Raw genomic sequence first — 20,878 nt, 5'->3', positions numbered from 1 at the left:
AGGGGCGCCGCGATGGGGCTGTTTGCTGCGACACGAGCCGGTGCCTGCGCTTCTGGCTTTGTGCGAGCCTCTTCTAGGAGGGGCTGCTTGAAAAGCCTGCTGCAATCCGGGACAGCTCAGCCCTCGTAACCCTTCATAAGGACGTCTCCCTCTTACTGCTTTGCAGCTGGAGGGCTGACTGTCACCGCTGCTGAACGGGAGAGGAGCTCGAGTCCAGCTGTTATTCCCCGATCCAGCTCGAACCACCGAGGAGACCTCTCTGAATCCCCAGATTTCTGATCGTGGTGCTCTGAAACCCGCAGGGCTATGCTCTCCTACCGCATGCTGAATGCGAGGCATCCATCCAAGGTAACGTACCGTCTGCTATTAAGGTTGGTCTGATGCCCTTTGAAAAGGAAAGGGAGGACAAAGGAGATTCTGGGATTCTCCAGTTCTTTACTGAGTGTCTGGGTTTGGTTTTTGAAACCAAAAAAATTTGGAGTTCATATGGAAAACACTAATATTTACTTATTTGAGAAACTTCTATCCCTTCTGCTTCCTAACATGGGAAAGCCTTACCCAAAATGGTTGGGAACCTACCAGAGTAAAAAGTCAGAGAAGGAGAATGTGCTGGAACTGTGTTTATTGCTGAAAAAGAGCAATGGGTCCATGGGGGCTTTGTGGCATTTGGGAAGGATGTTCCTGTTACCAGGGGCAGTAAGCCAAGGGAGAAGGAGAGGTACCTGCGGCGTGGTGAGTCTGGTCCCTGGAAGCACTATTGCTTTGTTACCAGGAGGAGAGCATGAAGCTAACGAATAATTTCTTCCATCTAGAATGATAACTGAGAGCTAATTCTGTAATGCGGCTGCCGTGTTGTTGCTTTTGTCTCTGCAAAAGAACAAGCAAAGGCTAATAACTCTTTGCACCTTTTTTTGCCATAGTGGATGCTTGCTCCTCTCTTCCTCTTACTGGCTGAGCTCAGCTCCAGCTTCCAACCCACCTACCTATGGAAGGATGCTGTGACGAATGAAAAAATCACTTGCCAGCAGTGCCCGCCAGGGACCTTCGTGGCACAGCACTGCACCAGAGAGAGACAGACAGTGTGCGAGCCCTGCCCGGATTTGCACTACACGCAGTACTGGAACTACCTGGAGAAGTGCCGGTACTGTAATGTCATCTGTGAGGAGAAGCAGGTAGAAGTGCAGCAGTGCAATTCCACCCACAACAGAGTATGTCAGTGCCAGGAGGGCTATTATTCGGAAATGGAGTTCTGCATCAAACACTCCGAGTGTCCTCCTGGCTCCGGCGTATTTAAACCGGGTATGTATCCTAGCTCAACTGCTGGGGCAGAGGCATGGGTGCTTGTGAGCATCTTATCGTATTCTGATGTTGCTGCTGGAGGTCAAAATCTAGGAGAAAAAGAGCAGCCAATGATTTCCTGTAGTTCAACTTATTCCCTCTGCTCATGGAGTGTTTTCCCAGGAGCTTTTATTTTATTTTATTTTTTTACCACTTTCCCTTGCTACCCTTGAAACACCCCTGCAACATACTTTGGGACACGGTAATTCCTAGCTGCTTGCTTCGCCAGGCAGACCTGGCCAACTCTGGGAAATGATTCACTGTTCCTGTCTAGTAGCAACATGCTCCGAAATATCTGCTCCGAGGAGGTGGAAATGCTTTGGTAGTTCCTACTAGTTTGTCAGCTCTCTTTTCTCTTGCAGGTAGGTAGCCAAGGATTTGAGGCAGGAAACGCAGGTTATCTGGACCAAAAAGAACTGCTTATATCGTAAAAGCGCAGGGCTGGAGAATATATGTAGCTCTGGGGTTGGTTTATGTGATTTTTATTGTGCAATTTGGATAGGTTATATTTAAAACACAAAATGGATAAATGAATAAGACAGGGTGCAAAAGAGTAAAATCAGTCTTGCAAAGATTCATGTCTCAGGGAGATTCACAAGTGTGGGACTTTGTCCCCTGATGAGACACGTACCATGAAAGATTATAGGGCTTCTTTTCTTTTTTCAGTTGTTTCCTTAACATAAGTTTGTCTGGTTCCTTAGTTGCCTCCACTGGTGCGTGTGTGTTTATACACTTCCTAAAAATACGATTTGCATATAAGCATATGTTTCCCTCTCAGTCTCCCCTGAGTCACCAAGGACTGGTCTCTTTTTGGAAACCACAGCTGAGTAAACTAAAACAGCGTGGGTAGCATGGGTGAAAGCGGCATGTTTTGCTTTGTGTTTTGAAGATGTTGAGACTTTTGGCAATTCTTCCATGCATGACACAGAGGCACTCCAGGCTTATAGGCCAAAGGAGAAATGTCTCTTGTCTTCAGATGACTCTTACGGATGAGGTGGATAGTTTCCTTGTTTCTGTAGGGAATGACTGTTACAAAATGCAGTGATTCAGCAAAAGGTGAACTAGTTTTCCAAACAATGTGGGAAAATCCCGTGAAATTGAAACATTACATTTGGCTTGAGGCTTGGTTGTAGCACTGAGCAGTCACGCGAGCGAGCTGGGACATTTGGGGAGAAGCAATTTTTATGTCATTTTATTTATTTACTGATTCACAAGTGGCTTCTTGTGGGGGACGTTACGGCACCGCAGCCCAGACGTCCTAATTCCCCCAGGAAGGGCAGAGCTTCGCTGCGGCTGGAAAGAGCGCTGAGGCTGCGAGCGCCTGGCTGAGCGGGACCCCGGGGCGCGGGGAAGGCAGAGCCCTGGTGGCGCTTTGCAGGGCTTTAACAGGTGCAGACCTCGTCACTTTGGAGCAGTAGCTCCAGTGGCTTGGACAGACCTTGTTGGCTTTCAAGTTGGAGCAGAATTCTCTGATCTGTGTGCAGTTCCTCTAGGGATGTTGTCTTTATTTTGTTTCCCATTTACAAATATTGAACCATGTGTTGTTGGGGTCATCATCTGAGCTGGCTAGGACATCTGCTTTTAAAGTCAAAGAAATAACCTGAAGGAGGTTGCAACAAGGTAAAAACCTTGCTCTTCTCTAGCCATGTGAAGAGGAGTTGAAAACGGGTGTGAAATCTGATTGCGACAAGGCCATTACCTCTTCTTTCAAAGAATATAAGAGACACCCTGGACAGAATCTTGCTGGCATGTCATTTTGGTGAAAAGGCAGCCGGTCTGGCCCTGAGCCTTTAGTGGGAAAACGCAGCACTGCAAAAGAGCACTGAAGCCCTCAGCAACTTTTACTTTCACTTGGCTAGGAGCCTCCCAGCTGTGTTACGCTGTGAATCGAAGGACTGTTTCAGCAGTCCGCTTACTCGGTCCCAGCTGGTGTGTTCGACCCATGAGGTGGCCCCTTCCACCAGCAGGTGATGCTTCCTCTCACATCTGGAGGCTTACGACAATTCACCAGCATGTGGCAAATGCTTTGGCATCAATGCTTGGAAAATGACTAGAAAAAGTGTCGCTGTTTGTCCCGCAGACGGACACACGCTTTTCAAGGAGGGGTTACAGACCCTGACCGTCTGCAACATATTGCCCTCACGCTCAAACTCTGCCTGATGCTCTTTGCTCAGCTGGCATCGGCCACGACTTCTGAGCCTGCTCGCTGGCTGGGTCATCGCCGCGAACACCAAGGTGTGTGGTTGGGGAGGGACATGCTGACGCTGCCTTTGCTGCCCCCATGCCCAGGTACCCCCTTCAAGAACACCGAGTGTCATCCCTGCCCCCGGGGATTCTTCTCGTCCTCCAACTCCAGCACCAAGCTGTGCCAGCCCCACCAGGACTGCACGCAGCAGGGGAAGATAACCAACGTCCAAGGAAATCAGTACCACGACACGCTCTGCACCTCCTGCGGGGTGGGGAGAGGCAACGGCACGCAGGGAGCAGGTGAGCCTGTGGGCACGCTGCCGGCCTGTCTGGTGCAAGGGTCTCTGTGGGTGGAGCGGGGAGATGCTGGAGCCGTGTTGTTGCTGGGGCGAGTGTGAACTTTCTGGTGTCTTTTTCTATGTGGATGACAAATGAGATAAAATTACTTTTAAAAGTATAGTGATAACTACAGAGGATTAAAATATAGTCTCTCTCCCTCCTTCACCTTCACATACCTTTGCATTAGGGCAAGGAACAAGTACAGGGTTTGAGCAACAAGCACTTCTCATCCGGGCTGCGGTACCAAACCACATGCACGTTCCTTGCCCATTGAGAATACGGAGTTGGCAATGAAATCCTACGGGTGCTTAGTAGTAACTTTGATAACTGGGGCGAGCTGCCAGCACACACAGACAGTTCTTTCAGTTATAGGCTCTGTTGCCCGTAACTGATTGCTTGTAATCATGTAAACATACCCGGTGTGAAGGGCCATATCACCAGAGAGCCTGCTGGTCTTCACCCGGATCAATCTCTGGCTGGCCTAGTTTTGCTTCCTCTCCCGGTCTTTCATCCTGTCTTTCTGGAAATTCTTATTGTTGCCTCCAAGGTACAAAGTACATCAGAGCCTCAGTGTAACTTGGATTTTGGCCTGTTACGTGGAAAAAGCAATGACACTGAATCAGCTGTCTCAAAATGACAACACAAAACGTAGCGTTGAGTTTCACTAGAATCTGAAAGTTGGGCAAGAGCCTTCAGTTGGCACAGACAAGGCAGGAGAGGTGGGAGAGCGATGGAATGGCTCCTGACAGCTGTTCTGTAACTTGCATTCTCAACGATTTAGGGGATGAGAAAGGGACCCGACTCTTTCATGTGCAAGCTAATTCAAGGGCCTGATATCAGTTAAGGTGAGTCAGGCAGCTGCTTGAAACTACCTGCTCTACCCTGAATGTACAGCTGATACACAAAGGAGACAAAGTCTGTTCCTCTGGTGTCAGTGAATCTTCACAGTCTTGGACTTCAAAAAGAAATAGCTTCCCTTCATCTGCCATGCAGCAAGAAGGATTTTCCCCCCAGCAACGTATGAGAGGAACTCATCTTTCAATCATCTCCCTCCCAAGAGCTTTATGCAAAAGTATTTCAACAAACTGGCCTAGCAAACATGTGGCATTTCTCATTAAGAAGTGTGACTCATGCCATGAGCCACTCGCCAGGAGCGTGATCCTGGTGGAGTGAGTGGGCATCAGATGAACATCTGTGTCATCAGCACGTGCCCTTTCCTCACCACTTGCCAGGAGTGTGATCCTGGTGGAGAGAGAGGACATCAGATGAAAATCACCAGCAGCACGTGCCCTTCCCTCTTGTTAAGCAATGGCACCTGGATCCAGACCAGCCGTTGAGCTATTTATGGAGGTACAGGTTCTGTGAGCTATGGGGAGCTGAATGGTGTTTTAAACTCCAGTTCTTCAGATGATTTCACTCAGCGGGGAAGGTACACGGGCACTTGTGCTTCTCTTTTGTGCAGACAATTGCAGGAACACTTAAATAACACACTCCAAGTTTGGAGGAGGGTCAGAGGATCCAGGCAAGCCGAACTCAGTATAACCAGTGGAACTGTTCCCAGTTTACACTGGCACAAAATCAGGCCAGTCTCTCCCTTATTGGTTAATAGTTGGATGGGCCCGTGTAGGATGGGCCAGCGCTGGGAAGTTTTGCCTGCAGTGAGAGCTGGATCCAGTCTTCCCCAGCCGTTAGCTGGCAGGGATGGACTTCTTATTTAATGATGTCATACTTGGTGCTTTCCTTCTCTTCTCCCTTTCAACCTCATTTTCTCCCTGCAAAGACTCTTATTCTGACCTGTTTATCCCATAGCGCACCTGCCAGGCATGCCGGCCAGCAGCTCTCACCCTTTCTCCTTTAGTTACAGCAAAGTGCAGGTCTGGTGCGAGTCCCATGATGCCTCCGAGCAGCCTCGGAGCTGCCAGTCGCACCCTGTCTGGGCCCCGCGTACTCTGCTGCGTGCGTGGGCAGCGTGTGCAAGCAGGTCTGTTTGTGCAGCTGCTCTGGGCTGTAATGAACACTCTGGAAATGAGGTTACAAGGGCAGCAGGCTTCCTGGTAGGACTCAGTGAGCTGGAGCCCATGGCCTGAGCTGGCCTTTCCTGGATGGAAGTGCCTGGGTCAGGACAGGATCCCGTGGAGGGAGAGGGGCGGCAGCAGGGTTAGCTGGTTTGTTCCTTGCTTCGGACTGGTCTCCTGGTGTCACGCTGTGACCTTCCCTCTAACCTTCGAGCGGTTCTCTCCTACCAGCCCTAGAAGACGAGGACTGCGAACAAGCTGTGATAGACTTTGTGGCTTACCAGAACATCCCCGTGAGAAAGCTGAAGCGCCTGCAGCAGATCCTTGAGCACTCGCCGCGGAGGCAGGCGCCAGGGAGCAGAGCAGCCGTCCAGGAGAAGTTCAGGGCTTACCTCATCCACCTGAAAGAGGGTCACTACAAAGTCACCAGGGAGCTGCTGGATGCACTGCGGGCCACCAAGCTGCACTCGATCGAGGAGAAGGTCCGGCAGCGCTTCCTCTTGTACTGAGAACGTGAACCGAACTGTTAGGGTTTGGGGGGGGGGGTTGCGTTGGGCGTGTGCGTGTTGTGTCTTGTTTTGTTTTCTTCACTGTGGCTTCGTTAATTTATTAATCGTTCAAAAACTAACTTGAAATGCACCACGGAGGAGATGAACGATGGGTCAGAGCCACGCTGTGCTCTCTGGCAGCTGCCGTTAGGCCTGGTCTGTGCGCAGGTGTATATCGCTTGTCTGTAACTGCCTCAGGTGGACCTTGGTGCGCTGTAAGCAGCGGTGTGTCCGTGCGAGGAGCCGCCACGCGCGCGCGGGGCTCGCGGAGATCCTGGGCCACCTCTGGGCGCCGGCTGCTTGCTTTCCAGCACTCAATATGGGTCAATGTTTTATCGGAAGAGAAACACACAACCAAGGTCATTTTTCCAGGGAAGGACCCTGTTCCCCCTTTTTAGGCTACTGTGCAGCTTAGTTTTAAACAGTCTGGTTTTGTTTTTTTTAATTATTTAATGGTATTTTCTGCAGAGGATTCACTTGCGTGCGTTTGTCACACTGGTTTTGAGAAAGGAGTTTGCTGAGACAGTTTGGGTGTAGGATGCCCCTAAAGTTACTGGTACAGCTGGCTTTAAGTTTGTGTCTGAACTACCTGATTTTATACCATATGTGAAATACATTTTGTAAAGAAAAAAGCAAAGAAGCTATTTTATTATAAGAATCTCTGTCACCAGAGCCCTTTCCTCGTCTCATTTGGGTGGGGGGGAGGCGCCGTCGTGAGTCCCGGACGATCTTCTTCTGCCTCTTGCTTAGTTCTGCCCCGTTTCCACCTGTGCCCGCACCCTGCGATCGTAAAACACCCGCCTTCGCCCCAAACCAAAGAGCAGCAAAAAGAGCCGTCGCGAGCCGAGGGCCGGGCTGCGCGCGGATTCGCGCCCGCACGCGAGCAGAGCGGAGGCAGCGCTGCCTGCAYGGGCAGGAGGCAGCTCCTGGGCAACCCCCCAGCCGGCGCCGCTGCTCGGCGAGTCCCGCTCGGCCCGGCGAGGATGCGCGGCCGCGCGCGTGAGCCCGGCAGCCCGCGCTCGCGTCCGGCGCGCTCACGTGCGGTTGCCTAACGGCGGGAGAGGAGCACCCTGCCCCGCTCATGCTGACAGCAGGCTTTTTTTTAAGCCTTGTAAATGCTGCTTAGGGAAGTTGGCAAGGGTGACCCTCTGGGGCTTTTTCCAGCCTGTGGCAACGATGACACAGCCTGCATGTTCCTCCCCTAATGAGTTTGGCTTTTTATAGCTCTTTTTAGCTGAATAGCTGCCAGGAATAGTTTGTGGTTCAAGAGAGAAATATTTTCCCCCAACTAGTAGCTGTTGAACGCGCTCTGAAAGATTTGCTGTGTGGAGCTGCCCCCACGCTTCCCTCGTGAGAGGGAGGCTGAGATAACCGAGTAAAAGGGGATTTTAACCTTACCTCTGCTGCTGACGGACGTTTCCCGTGTCCTTCCTGCGGTGCAACACCCGAAGGTTGCTTGCTTCACGCGGTGGGCTGGATGAGCAGGGCCTTCCCCGCGGGCAGCGCCGGTCTTTTTGCTGTTCCTCGGTTTTCTGGAGCTGTGGGCTCCCCGGCGCTTCGTTTGCTCCTGCGTGTTTTTCCGGGCAAGCAGGCTCCGCGGTGATTCCTCCTGCTCGCCCAGCGTTGGGCTCTAGGAGATGAAGCAGCCTGGTGATTCTGGCATTGCCCTGTGTTGGCTCAGCTGGGGACAAGTAGAAACAAATGGTTCGAAAGCAGCAGAGACTCCTCGCTCCCACCTCTGCACTGAACCAGGGCTGACCCTGGTGGTTCCCTGGCGGCTTTGCCAAACCTGTTCTTAATATCCTCCAAAGAAGGCTGCGCAAGCACCGAAGTTGCCCCTTCCAGTGCTCCGCTCCCCCCACACGTGAGCTTTCCTCATGTTTAATCTTTGCCCTGCTGAGCTGCTTTATCAGATGTTCCATCCCCAAAAGGGACTCTTCCCCAGCCCCTTGGCATCAGGCATTCAGCTAAGGCAAAGCGTTGTAATGAAGGCACCGGTGGCCTCATCTCTGCTAGCACCTGAGCTTTCCTGCGCACTGAGCAAGACAGGAAGGGTTTCCGCTGAAGCACCGTGTGACATGGAGAAATACTGCTCCAGGGAAGTGCTTTTTCATCAGGCAGAGCGAAGGGCAAGACACTGAGAGCTTGAAGGCTTTCGCAGGTGGAGCCTCCAGCTTGGCTGTGACCAGCAAAGACCCAAATGCTCAAGGGGCTCCCATCCTGCTGCACTGCCCGGTTAGGACTAAGTGCTAAAGACTTGATGTCCTTGGTCTAAAATAGAATAGAAATGGAGGGTTATTAGCGTAGGAACTTTGTCCCTTTCTCGGTCTAAACTACTACGGCTTCCCTGTTTTCTTGAAATATTTATTTACTGTGAGAATGGGGGAGGGAGGCAGAAGGAGAGAATATGATTGGCAGAGAAGGCTGATAGGAATATCGTTATCTTGGATGCTGCTGGTTTAGTTCAGTCATCTTTTCCAGAGAAAGAGGTGCCTTTTCTGCATGTTTTAGACCCCAGTTCCAAGATGGAAAGGCGCGGTGCTGTGGGGCTGCGCGCAGTCCGGGTGGCCTCCAGCTTAGGGGCTCAGAACGCTTTGCGTTGTCCTTGGAGCTTGTTGCCCTTCTCACCAGTAAAGCAAGGTTTGGGTTACCGGCTGGAGGACCTCATCAGCTGCACAGCGAGTCTGAAGTGGGGCAACCCAGATCCCCTGGCTCCTAGCTGAGGTTTAGCCGTGCAGCTGCAGTTTCTTGCAGCTGCAACATGGGTGTCTGGGGCTCTGGTGCGACCTGGATCTGCCCAGGTGCTGGCAGTGTTTAAACCGGAGCAGTTGTAGTTCAGGCTCGTACAGCCGACTGGCTACGCTCAGTCCTGGTGCTTTCTTCTCCCCACGTTAACACGAAGGGTGATGCAAAAGCAGAGGTCTGTGCTGGCGAGTCCTCAGTTCTCCCAGCCCGCGCTGTAACTGCTGGAGTTGCCCCTGCCTGAAGTGCTTTGCCTTGGGAAGAGCCCAAGAAACCTGCTCTCCTGCTGAATGCCAGAGCAGAGCATGGGGTTTTTTTATTTAGTTTTGTTTTTTTGACATTGTGACTGTTCTCTCCCATCAGGATGCTGGGCTGGGCACATCCTTTATCCCTTCAGACAGAGCAAGTGAAGCTGCTGCTTTTGAAGGCTTGGTCTCACCCCCAGGTTTGCAGGAGTTCAGGTATCACCTCTGTGACTGATGAGCCAAACACTTCTGCATGTTGGTTAAGAGTGAGGACAGCCACCCAGGAGGATCAGCCTCTTCCGCCAGGACTACGGGTCTGGGTAAGGCCAGTGATGCCCCTGTGCCAGGGGTCAGCTCGTGTGCTCAGTGCCACCGCTGCCGCTTGCTCTTCCAATGGCAAGAAGTCCCGTGAGTGCTTGTGTGTTGTTCAGCTTGCCCTAGTGAGGTTTTTTTTTTGACCTGGAGGTAGCAAGGTTCAAGTCTGGTCGGCTGTTTGGGTGTTTCTATCCGTCAGGGCAAGCAGGGGTGCTGGCGTTCAGCTCCGTTAGCTGGCTGGTGTTGGAGCCCAGCCGAGGCAGGCTGGAGAGTCCTTGGGGGCTCTTTCTGGGCAGACAATGTTTGGGGCACTGGTGCCATTTCTAGGCTGTATATTGGAATAGTTAGACCTTGTCTGAGGTTTCTCTGCCAAGCTTCATGCGGGTTTAGTCAGAATTTCTGCATAGTGAAGTTTCTCCTCGTGTGGACCTGCAGGCAATGTAACAGTGGGGGAATCTTCTGTTAAATGTTGACCTTTCATAAGTAACAGCGTCCAATTCCCCAAGTACATGAATCCCACTCGGTTTCCAGGAAATGGGCTTTGCTATAAAATCCTACATGAGAATTTTACACTGCTGAATCCAGCTGGTCTCACACCACCCTACGCCAAGCGAAGCCACGTGAAGCTTCCTCCTGCTCAGATCCCACCTCTTCTCACACATATCAGGCGGCCACAGACCAAGCCGTGATTAATTGTAAATTTGATTAGTTGACAAGGTGAAATAACTTAAAAGGATAAAAGCCCCTTTTGGTTTTCACTGAAGTTTCCAGTGCCCAGAGAGAAAAGAGGAACAGCAAAGCAGTGCAAACTTCTTCCTAATAATTCAAATGACTGTTTTCCTTATAAGCGGTGGCTAAAGACAAGTACATGGTAACACTGAAACATCTCCTGGGATGACTCAGATATTTAGTATAGAGAAGGTAATTTCCCCAAATGCTGTGGGCCCTGTGTAAAAGGCCCAAGCCCATGCTGTTCTCCAAGCTGGGTTTCCCTATCGCCCTATGCTGTTAAATACTTAAAGCAGAGGAAAAAAAAAAAAAAAACATGCAAAACTCACAGCACTTTATTCAGTCTGCTCAGGCATGGCTGCTGCTTCGGTTTGCCTCTGTCTAGGGCCTCGCGGTCCAGCTCCTGGCACCCAGGTGCGGCAGTGACTCACGGAGGGCAGCGACTCCCCAAACCCCGTGAAAGTCTCTCCCAGCAGGAACCTACTTGCTCGCAGCAAGATTGGTTCAAACACGTTCCTGGGATGAAAACCTGCCTGCAATAAAAGGGGCGCATCTGCTGGCCCGGTGCTGGAGGCTGTGAAACGGAGCTAGGTAAATGATTAACGCTCTTTGAGGAGTCAGTGGAAGTTTTTTCCAGTGAGGTCACTGGTGGCTGGCTCACACCCGCACATCCTAAGCGAAGACAGCCGCGACTGCCAGAGAGTGCCGAAGGGGGGATTTTTCAAGGTGCGGGGAGGAATGCAGCGGGATCTGAGCGGGGCTGCACTACCGTTCCGCAAGCCCGATCCAAACAAACTCCAATGATCCTTGGCCCCACAGTCATGCCCAAATCACAGGTCAGGCAAATTCCTTCTGCCTACAGATTTCTGCACATTTTCCTTTTGACAGAGGTGGCTCTTCGCTCCGTGTCCTTCCCTGCGTCCATGTGCACCCGTGCGGTGCTCAGCAGCCGGACCGGGCGCTTCATGGCAGGCTCAGCCCTGGAAATCCTGCGCGAAGGGACTCGGGGAATGTTAGCTTATATCGAGCCTGTCTGAATTTGCCCATCACTGTTCTGCAGAGGAAGTACTGATTTTCGTCTTCTAAGCATGCGTGCCGGGTTTTTTGTCTTCCAATTGTAATCTCCTGTGTTATTTGCCCAGGCTTTCCTTGCTGAAACACATCCCTCCCCGCCGAGCGGGTTATTTCTGCGGAGGCAGTGACCCGAAGGGGACAGAGCTCCTCGGGGACAGCGCTGCAGACGGACGCGGCCGGCGGTCCTGCGGAGGTGAGGGTGAGAAGTCAGCAGCGTCTACGAGCAGGAGCAGAGAGACGAGAGCAGGGTACAGGGCAAACGCCTGGAGCAAGATGCAGGGACGTCTCTGCTGCGGTGCCAAGGCACGTGCCCTGCCTGAGAGCCGATCACTGACAGCGGCAGGGCGACAACTGGAAACTGGGTGACCTGATGCTGAGGACAGATTGCCCTGAACTCCCGCCTGGCATTGCAGCACAGGCAGCGCTGCCGGGCCGCGATCCAGATGTGCCAGGTGCCAGCGCAACCTTCGCTCACCCGGCCGTTACCTTCCAGCACGGCCCGGCTGGAGGAGGGCTCAGCGCACGCGTTGTTTCTGAGCCTCCCGCGGCTTTTGCCGGTGAAGTCTGAAAACACATCCGAGAAGCAGAAATAGTCGCATCCCGTTTTTTTACAGAAAATGATTACGGGGGGGACAGCGAAGGGCTCTGACCCGCTCCGGGGAAGCTCCCTGGCCTGGCCCGCTCTGCCCTGGGGAAGGTGTCTCGTCCTGCAGCGCCTGGAGCTGCGCGGTTGGGCTCAGGTGCCACCTTACAGGCGGGCACGTGACAAAGCCCCAGTCATGTGCATGCGATGGAGGAGGCGGTTTTCTCTCTCACGGTCTCATCCTTAATTCCTCTGGCCTCATTTCTTTCCCTCGGTCTATAATTTCTGTTCCTTTCTGTTCTAGGAGCTTCCTGAAACTGGGATGTCTCATAGAGTAAATGAGAGGTCTCCCAGGCTGGACCAGTGGGATAAAGAAGAAACGAGAGGGCTCACAACCAGCCCCGTGGTGGGTTGGGATCGGTTTGTCATGCCAGGTAAGGAGCGAGGATCAGCTAAATGCTCCTGGGCTCAATGCGGCTCACGGCTGTTGGTTTCCCGCTACAGCTGGTGCCAAAGCTGGGTGATGCTCTGTCATCAAATCATTTTTCCTCTTTTTTTTTTTTTTTAATGAAATGAGAATTTTTGCCTCATGTTGACCAACTCCCACCCCCCCATAAACCAACTGAAAAAAATCATCCTTTTAATGAAAATGTGAAAACCTCAATGAAAAATGTTACTGAAAAGGAAACAGTTTGATTTGTTGATACTATTTGAGCTACAGAAGCTCAAATACTTTGGTAGCCTTAGCACCGTACTAGTGCTCCCGAAGGGCCCCTGCTTCAGAGACATGGTCTGGCGCGTGCCGTGGGGTGGGCCGGAGGGCTGCTCGCTCCCTACCCCTTCTGTCACTTCCCAGCTGCCTGAGCTAGTCCTCAAAGGCCCCTGGTTTCCCCCCTTGGAAAATGAAATGAGCTTGCTATATCCCACGTTTAGGAAGTGTTCAGAGGCCTCTGCAGTAAGGATGTTCCAAAATTGCAAATTATTGCTGCCTTATTACAGCGTAAGGTAAGAATAGGTGACAGTATCTTTCATCCATGCTCTCCCTAAGTACCTTCGGTTACTTCTTTGAGAGTATTGAATAATTAGCAGACTTGTTCAGACAACAGTGTAACGTATTGACTCGGTAGTCAGTAGATAAATGAAAGAAGGGCGCTAAAGAAGTAAAGTACAAGATTTTCTTTTTTACCAAAACTTTGGATCCGGTTTCCTGTGGTGATTACAGAGCATGTTGTAATTTTCACTTATCCCCAGAGTTCACTTCCAAGCGGATTGTGGAAGGACAGTTGTCTTTTACAGAGAAGCTTGCTTCTGCCTAGAGAGGCTTAAAAGTTCACTCATGGGAATAAATCCAGAGAACAGGATCAAGGCTGAAGCAGATTTCTGATCGTTTGGCCGTTATTTGGGTCCCCTTAGGTTGCTCACAAGGTGCTAATTGTGTCATGGTAAGCCTCGGTCAGGGTACTGCATCCTCTCAGCTTGAATAAAATAGAATAAGTTGGTTAAACCTTCTGATGCCCTTTGCTTACATCAGTTTTCTGGGAAACTTGGTCAGGAAGCTTGGAATGACAGATATAATACACTTACACAATTCCCTGACTGTTTAGAACAGCAAGCACTTTACGTATTGCTTCTGGGTCAATGTAAAATAGGGGTCTTCCCAAAGCAATTGTTTGCTTACCCTTTAAAAAACATTGGCATTTTCCATCTTACTCAATGTTTAGGGAGAGGGCTAGAACAGCCCGTTGTCCCTGAATGACTAAGTAATGTAGGAAATCAGAGAGCTAGTATTGCACTTGTGTGGGGCAAAAGCACAGCGACTGCTCGGCAGGAAGAGCGTCAGGTACCCGGAGCACCAGGTCACCCTTTCCGTGCCAGCGGCGGCCAGTGCTGGGTTTGGGGCTCTCCCGGACGTTGCTCCGATCGTAGCTGACCTCCAGCTGGGCTGCACTTAGCTGTAACACAGGGGAGTGGAGCCGGGAGACTTGGTCATTTTTCTGCGGAAGGGCAGGGAAAGGATGACCTCCCAGTTATTTCTAACCAGAAAAAACAAGCTTGGCGGATATGTGCGTTGGGTGACCTGGGCCCAGCTTCTGAGCTCGAGGCGTGTAGAGAGAAGGGTGTTTTCCACTGTGAAGCACAAGGGACTGGATCAAGGTTTGGAGAGTTCAGACCAGCTGCGGGACATGCTCTGAAGTGCTTGTTCAGTCTCAGTCTGACCACCAAGATCCCCACTGCTAGTTTCTATTTCTGTCTCTGTACTTCTTTCTGTGATACTGAAGTTGGGCAGGTGATTTATTGGACTTGTCTTGGCCTTCCCAGAAGACAAGGAATATTTAGAGGGAAACTTGGAAGATAAGAATAGGAGCGTGCATTCCCCAGTTCATGACTCTGAATCTGAAACACAGATTACCTCCAGCAAAAGCAAAATCAAGTTCTTCTTTTGCCCAGTTTCGTATGTCGTGTACTGATATGACGTCATGCAGAGGCAACCAAGTCCGTGACTCAGCACCTCTCATTTACAGAGATCCCCTGCACTTTGTCACAGCAGCTGCACTCATGTGACATTTACTGGGTCTTTCACAGTTTGTGGGGTAAAAATCCTGTGATCCTGTCTCTTCTCATTGCCTAGAGGCGAACTGTCAAATTTTCCACCACACTGAGAACGTGGGTGCTGATTTGGGAGAACTTAATCCTTGCAGAGGATGTGGCTACATGGGAGCAGTCGTGTTTGATTAAGTAGCTGTCCTCCCACTGCCACAGGTAACCAGCTGGTTTCATCCCCACTGCAAAAGCGTGGTGTTCAGTACACGAAGGTATCATGCATAGCCTCAGATGTAAAACGAGGCCTTGTTTAGCCTAGGAGGAGAAAAATCTTACAGCAGGACATGACAGCCCTTGGTATCGCACAGGTGACCCTGTTCTCCAGATACAAAAGCACGTGTGAGTGAGCAGTGGGCCGCAGTGACAACATACAGATACCTGGCAAAATCCCAAAGAAGCAAAATACAGGGGCCACCTGTGCATTCATCTGAATGCTGCTGTTTAAAGTACCAGCCGCTGAGCAGGGCCTAACTGTACTGCTTTGTTCTGGGAACAAAGAACTCCGTATTTTCTTTGTGACTGTCTTGTTGGGGCGCTTATTTTCTTTATGGAGTAATGTGACTTTTGTGGGAGAGTATGACTCAAAAAAAAAAAAAAAAAAAAAGCTTAAGGAAGTTTGCAGGGGAGTCGGTATCAGGTTATTTGACTTCTGAGAACTAGCGGAGGAGTTCCTGGATAGGAATTGAACTGGAACACATGTGAACTCTGCAGCTTTCTGTTTCAGCAAAGCATTTAAGGACCTGCTTGATTTTACAGTGAGTTTCGTCTGCCCTTAGAGTAGCGCTTATGGTATATCCTGAATACGGGCTTCTCAGAGCTGCACTGCATCAGAGATTTGAATTAGTGCCTCCAGTCATTCAGTATGACATCCTCTAGGCTGAAGGATGTAAGCTTCAAATGATGAAGCATTTTCTAAATAATGTTGTGTTTGCTGCACGCTGGCAGCTGCTTCCCCCAGCTGCTGGGCCGGTCCCTGGCAGAGCAGTGGCAGTGCGACAGCAGGACGTTTCTGTCTGTAGCTACTTGCTTGTGCTTCGCACCTCAGGCACAGCTGACCGAGGACGAGCTTCTGTGAGGCAGGAGGGTTGGACAGCAGGCGGATTCAAGCATTAGAGTCCTCTGCAGGCGTTTGCTCCCATCACGGCCGCCCTGGTAGGGAGCAGCTGTTAGGGGAGGACTGCATGGGCAACGTGTAACCGTGTACTGGTGGTGCGCGTGTACATGGCTTAGCAAAGACAGTGCCATCTACGGACACATACGGACACATACGAAAAGAGTACGTTACTCATGAGTTAGTAGTGGTAACAAGATTACTGCCTGTTCTTCCAGCAAGGATTTTCTTTCCAGGAAAATGAAGGATGTTTTATCCTGTGAATTCTTAAGCAAAGGTATCTACTGCCTCATCTTTTGGTAGCACATGACAACATGATTGTGGGAAAGGTGAGATTGCTGCAGAGGCAGTTTTCTGCTGATCTCCTGATACCCTCAAAAGAGGATGTGGGTAATGTGGCATTCAATAGATTGCACTTGTTTAAAAAAAAAGAAAAATCAAATTTTGCAAACTCATTTGGAGTCAGCAGCCTTCAGCTTCAAAGAAAGACAATGTAATCGAGTAGGAATGAGAAGATCCCTTCTAGCTCCAGAAAGTGATTTGATGTGTTTAGAAATGAATATGGGGCTGAATTCCACAGCTGACTAATTCATTGAAAATCTTCCTCCTCTTCTTGTTTCCAGTTGAAGAGAACCTACTTTATGGAAGAAGTTCTGGTCATTTTTTCCCCAGTGACGTTGAACACTGCATTGTCCAAGTTTTCTGCTCCACTCCTCAGTCATGCTTTTTTTCTACATGGGGGTTCTGACTGCTTTTAGTATTGATTTGCTTCTTTGTTTCATCAGAAAATTTAATCAGCCTATCCAGTAATTASTGTTATGAAGTTGTAATTGCTGCCTTACCCAGAGGAGGAAAAACTAATTGCTGGGAAATGTATCCTTGTGAACTGTTGTCAGATATTAAAAAAAAAAAAAGCCTAAGCAAACAGAGAAATTAACAGAAAGCCCCCAACAGTCATCATAGAAGTTGGTTTTACCAGAGGAGTGTGGAAAAAAAACCTCCGTAAGGGATTTCAGAAGCACTAGAAACAAAACTGAGCATCAACGCTGCAGGAAATGCTTGAGGTCCAGCAAACAAAATATGCATTATACACCAGGAGTGCTTTTTTGTGGGATTTCCAACTTGTATGAAGTTCCAGTGTGAAAAAGCACCTACTCTAGATTCTCTGACATCCTGTGGCCTGATGAGAGCTTCAGATACTCCTGATTCCTCTCCCTCCCGTTTGCAATTACAGCTTTTGATTCCTTTAGCAGGGCAATGAGCACATCGGAGCAGAGGAAAGCACTGGGAAGAGCCTCTGTGTGTGTGGATGTCTGTGTGACACTGCTAATACAGTGTGGTTCTTGGCAAGAGACAGATTTCCAGGAGAATGCAGATTTCTCTCAACAGTGTGAACAGGGCTCAGCCAAGCTGCTGCAAAGTCAAGAACATGTATTTTCTTTTCTCAGGATTTTCTGCCCTGTGTGGTTGTACCCTGCACTGTGTGTTCTTCACTTAACCTTTTTTGCAGGCACGTCACAGATGCAGCATGTAGGTGTTGTTCCCTCAAAACTATGCAACTTTGCTGCGACTCCTGATGTTATGAGGGAGTGTCCATCCTCCTCCTGCTCTTTAGTGTGGGGACTCTTTGTCAGTCCAGTGAAGCCTGCAAAGCAGTTTCAGTAAGTACAGTCACCAGATTCAAGCCTTGTTTCCCCAAGAGAGGTCACACCTCGGTTCTTGAAGCACTCTGTGTGCTTTTGCACTGGTGTTTTACACAAAGACTGATTTCGTCATTCCTTCTGGCAGAAAGTGGGATCATAATCTGAGTCAAATGTTGAGATTAGGTTGCAGATGCTCTCTGAGGCCAGTGTTTCTGCAGAAAGATGGAGAAATTGCTGAGAAAAGAGACACTGCTCTATGAAGTCCAGTAGAAAAAACTGCTCTCTAAATACCACTTTCATCCTGGCAGACCCATGTTCCCACATACTCTGATAGTGTCTTTGTTCTACAGCCTTATAGTCCTTCCTCTGGCACTGAAGAATGCATTAGACACTGTCTGATTCATATTGGGCTTGACTGTACCTTGTTTATTTTCATTACTTTCAGATAGGATTTTCGTAAGGCCCTCCTACTGGTCTAGCTCAGCTCCCACTGAGCTGATACTGGTAAATCATCTCTTGGGGTACTGATAAATCTCTTTTGATGACATTTTTCCTGGTCCAGCAAATTGCTGTAATACAACTGTATGAGTCAGCTTAGAAGAGGAAAGAAAAGAAAAAAAAAAAAAAAAGAACTGTCCAGAGAAAGATATAGTTGCTTACAGTAAATATGCTTAATCAGATGTTACAATTCATTGATTCCTCTTATTTATGAAGCACCAATAGTGAACCTTTGTAAGAAGCGTGACAACTGAGTGTTCACCATTCACAAAGAGAGTGGTCAAGAATGAGAACAGGGCAGGTTCAAAACTCTACATGCATGRAGAGTGCTGCCTCTTACCTTTGATCCTACTTCTTTCTGCTGAAAATCAGAATAGAGTGTTTTCAATTGAAAATACGCAATAGTGGATCCGGTTGCCAGCATACCACCCAAATCACAGAACCCATGAAGTGAGAGAGTTTTCCACTGTTCACAGAATCACAGAATGGTTGAGGTTGGAAGGTATGGTTGGAGATCATCTAGTCCAACCCCCCCCTGCTCAAACAGGTTGCCCACGACTGTGTCCAGGTGGCTTCTGAACATCTCCAAGGATGGAGACTCTACAACATGTCTGTGCAACCTGTTCCAGTACTTGCTCACCCTTACAGTAAAAAATGTTTTCTCATATTCAGGTGGTACTTCCTGTGCATCAGTTTGCTTGTTGCCTCTCGTCCTGCCACTGGGCATCACTGAAAAGAGCCTGACTCTGTCATCTTTAGGCCTTCCTTTCAGCTATTTATACACATTGATAACACCCCCCCCCCCCCCGAGCCTTCTTTTCTCCAGGCTAAATAGTGGTGGTGGTGGTGGTGGTGGTGTCAAAATGGAATGTAAATTGGCAAAGGCAAAAGCTATTCCGATCTCTCCGCTGCCCTCTATCTCTTTGGAGACAGTTTTGGGCCAAATCATAACAGAAAACTGTACTGGGAGGGATTTTGAGAGGGCATCCAGCCTCTTCCCTGCCTCCCTGGAAGCATCAGTTCAGCCTGTTTTTCTTGATGGACACCTGTCCAACCTCCTTTTGGAAAAACTGTATACGAACACTTGGAGTCAATCCTTTCAGTCCCTGAAAATGGGCCCAAGACTGGGGGAAACTCACTCTGTAGTACTTCTTTTGGGAAAGGCTGAGGATCACTAGTAGAGCTGCAAGCAGCGGCAAAATCTGCTTTCCTTTATTTGTGGACACTGCTGTCAGACACCTTCTGCATTAATTAAAAAAAATATATATATGATTGAGGAGATAAGGGTAAAGACCAGTGAAAGTACCACTCCTTGCCTTTCTTCACAGATTCATTTAGAAGTTCCCTCCTTGAACTAATACCCTTTGCTAGCAGTAAAGTCCCATTATATTGGTTCAGAAAATGAGTTGATTAGGCATTTCATTAGAGTCCTTTAAATAACTTGGATCCAGGGTTTTAACTGTGGACCTTTTTAACCTTTTATTTTTTCTGCAAACCCACAGTGGTACCTTATAGCTAGTTATTCACACCAGTTTCTAAAGAGTGCTTACTTCCGGAAATCATGACCTAGCCGAACAGTCGCACACCCAATACCAGCTGAAACATCATCGCTGAGTGGAAGCATGCTTCCAGACTCATCAGTTCCACAGTAAAACATGCTTTTGCTTCAGATTGCTCTCTTTGACATGTGAAGACACATGCTATAACATCATTTGTACAACACATAGGGCATGTCTATCAGTTCAGCTAAGGTAAGCTGAGTTGATAGACATGCCCTATGTGTTGGTGTACAAATGATGCTATAGCATGCGTCAGTTGTACAGAAGTAGGAAGAGGTCAGAATCTGGGTTATATATTTGGAGGAAGAGACTAAGACTAGCTAGATTAGGAATTAAAAAGAAAACAACAACAACAAAAATAAACTAGAGCTCTGGGAAGAATATTAAGCCCACTTCTCTAGGATGGACTGATTTCAGTTTGGCAGAGAGTAGGAAGGATAATCAAGGGCAGGTTATCCTATGCCTTCTACTTGCTTCTGCACCTTGCCCTGAAACAGCTGGTACTGGCCCCGATCTTAAATAAGATGTTGGACTTTTAGCTAGAAGCTGTGTCTGATTTGTCCTGGTATTTCCTCTGGTTCTGTGGGACGGGATGGTATGGCAAAGGGCATGGGATAAAATCTTGGCTCACCACCACCAAGAAGCAGACAACACATCAGGCCATTGCAGTGAGGCTAACTTGCATCACCATCGCCTTACACTAGGATGGGATGGCAAAGATGATATTGGCAAAATGCTGTAACTCAGTTATCCTGTATCTTTCAGTAGTTCCAAATGAAGATGAAATTGTCACCACATCAACAGGGCTAGCTTCTTTAACAGCATGCCAAATCAAAAAGAATGACATTGTACCCTCAGGTCTTAGTGTAATACTGTTAAAATCAACTTCTTGGATCTAGGACTGTTTCCAACACCCTGGTTTTTAGCCTAGTTGCTACTTCCAGTCTTTAGAGAACTTGACCTGTCCTTAGCTAGCAATCAGATGTATCTACTCCTCAGCTGTCTTCCTCCTCTAATCACAGGGCTTGTGGTGATGCTGTTATCAGGGAAATACCATCTTTCAACTCAGCAGCTCCCTCCCTTTTGCTGGGGTGACCCTGCTTGTGTTCTAGACTTGTCCATTCTGCTGTCCATACTGTCCCTCAATTATTCACCTCAGTAGATGATCATTGATTTCATGCTGGCCTCACTTCTCGGCACACCTGCAATTCTAATTCTGCATACCAGATATGCAGTACCTCTCAAACCTAGCTGTTCTTCAGGCCTGAACAGAATGCAGGTGCATGGGCCATTTAGATGGTTTTGTCTTTTCCCACATGGTATGATGCACAGCTGGTCTTGAAAGAATTAT

General features: G+C 49.1%; 1 protein-coding gene and 1 long non-coding RNA gene across 3 annotated transcripts in view; one reads left to right on the top strand and one right to left on the bottom strand.

Annotated features, from left to right (window-relative positions):
• Nucleotides 1-6,415, top strand: part of TNFRSF6B (TNF receptor superfamily member 6b) — a 15,568-nt gene extending 9,153 nt beyond the window's left edge. For both annotated transcript variants that reach the window (XM_026056122.1, XM_026056112.1), the window contains exons 4-7: nucleotides 167-348; nucleotides 921-1,299; nucleotides 3,628-3,825; nucleotides 6,111-6,415. In XM_026056122.1, the coding sequence (XP_025911907.1) occupies nucleotides 307-348; nucleotides 921-1,299; nucleotides 3,628-3,825; nucleotides 6,111-6,388 (897 nt within the window). In that variant the 5' untranslated portion in view covers nucleotides 167-306 and the 3' untranslated portion in view covers nucleotides 6,389-6,415. The remainder of the gene's footprint in view (nucleotides 1-166; nucleotides 349-920; nucleotides 1,300-3,627; nucleotides 3,826-6,110) is intronic.
• On the bottom strand, nucleotides 3,860-8,092 carry LOC112961217. Its single transcript, XR_003251962.1, has 3 exons — nucleotides 7,826-8,092; nucleotides 4,281-4,453; nucleotides 3,860-3,941 (listed from the first exon to the last, which is right to left on the bottom strand). It is a non-coding gene; the product is annotated as an uncharacterized LOC112961217 (long non-coding RNA).
• Nucleotides 8,093-20,878: the final 12,786 nt, after the last annotated feature.

Source organism: Apteryx rowi, unplaced genomic scaffold (genome assembly GCF_003343035.1).
Source record: "Apteryx rowi isolate R43461 unplaced genomic scaffold, aptRow1 scaffold_0, whole genome shotgun sequence".
NCBI lineage: Eukaryota > Metazoa > Chordata > Aves > Apterygiformes > Apterygidae > Apteryx > Apteryx rowi.
The sequence above is the reverse complement of the archived record's forward strand: the minus strand, read 5'-3'. Positions and strand labels throughout refer to the sequence as shown.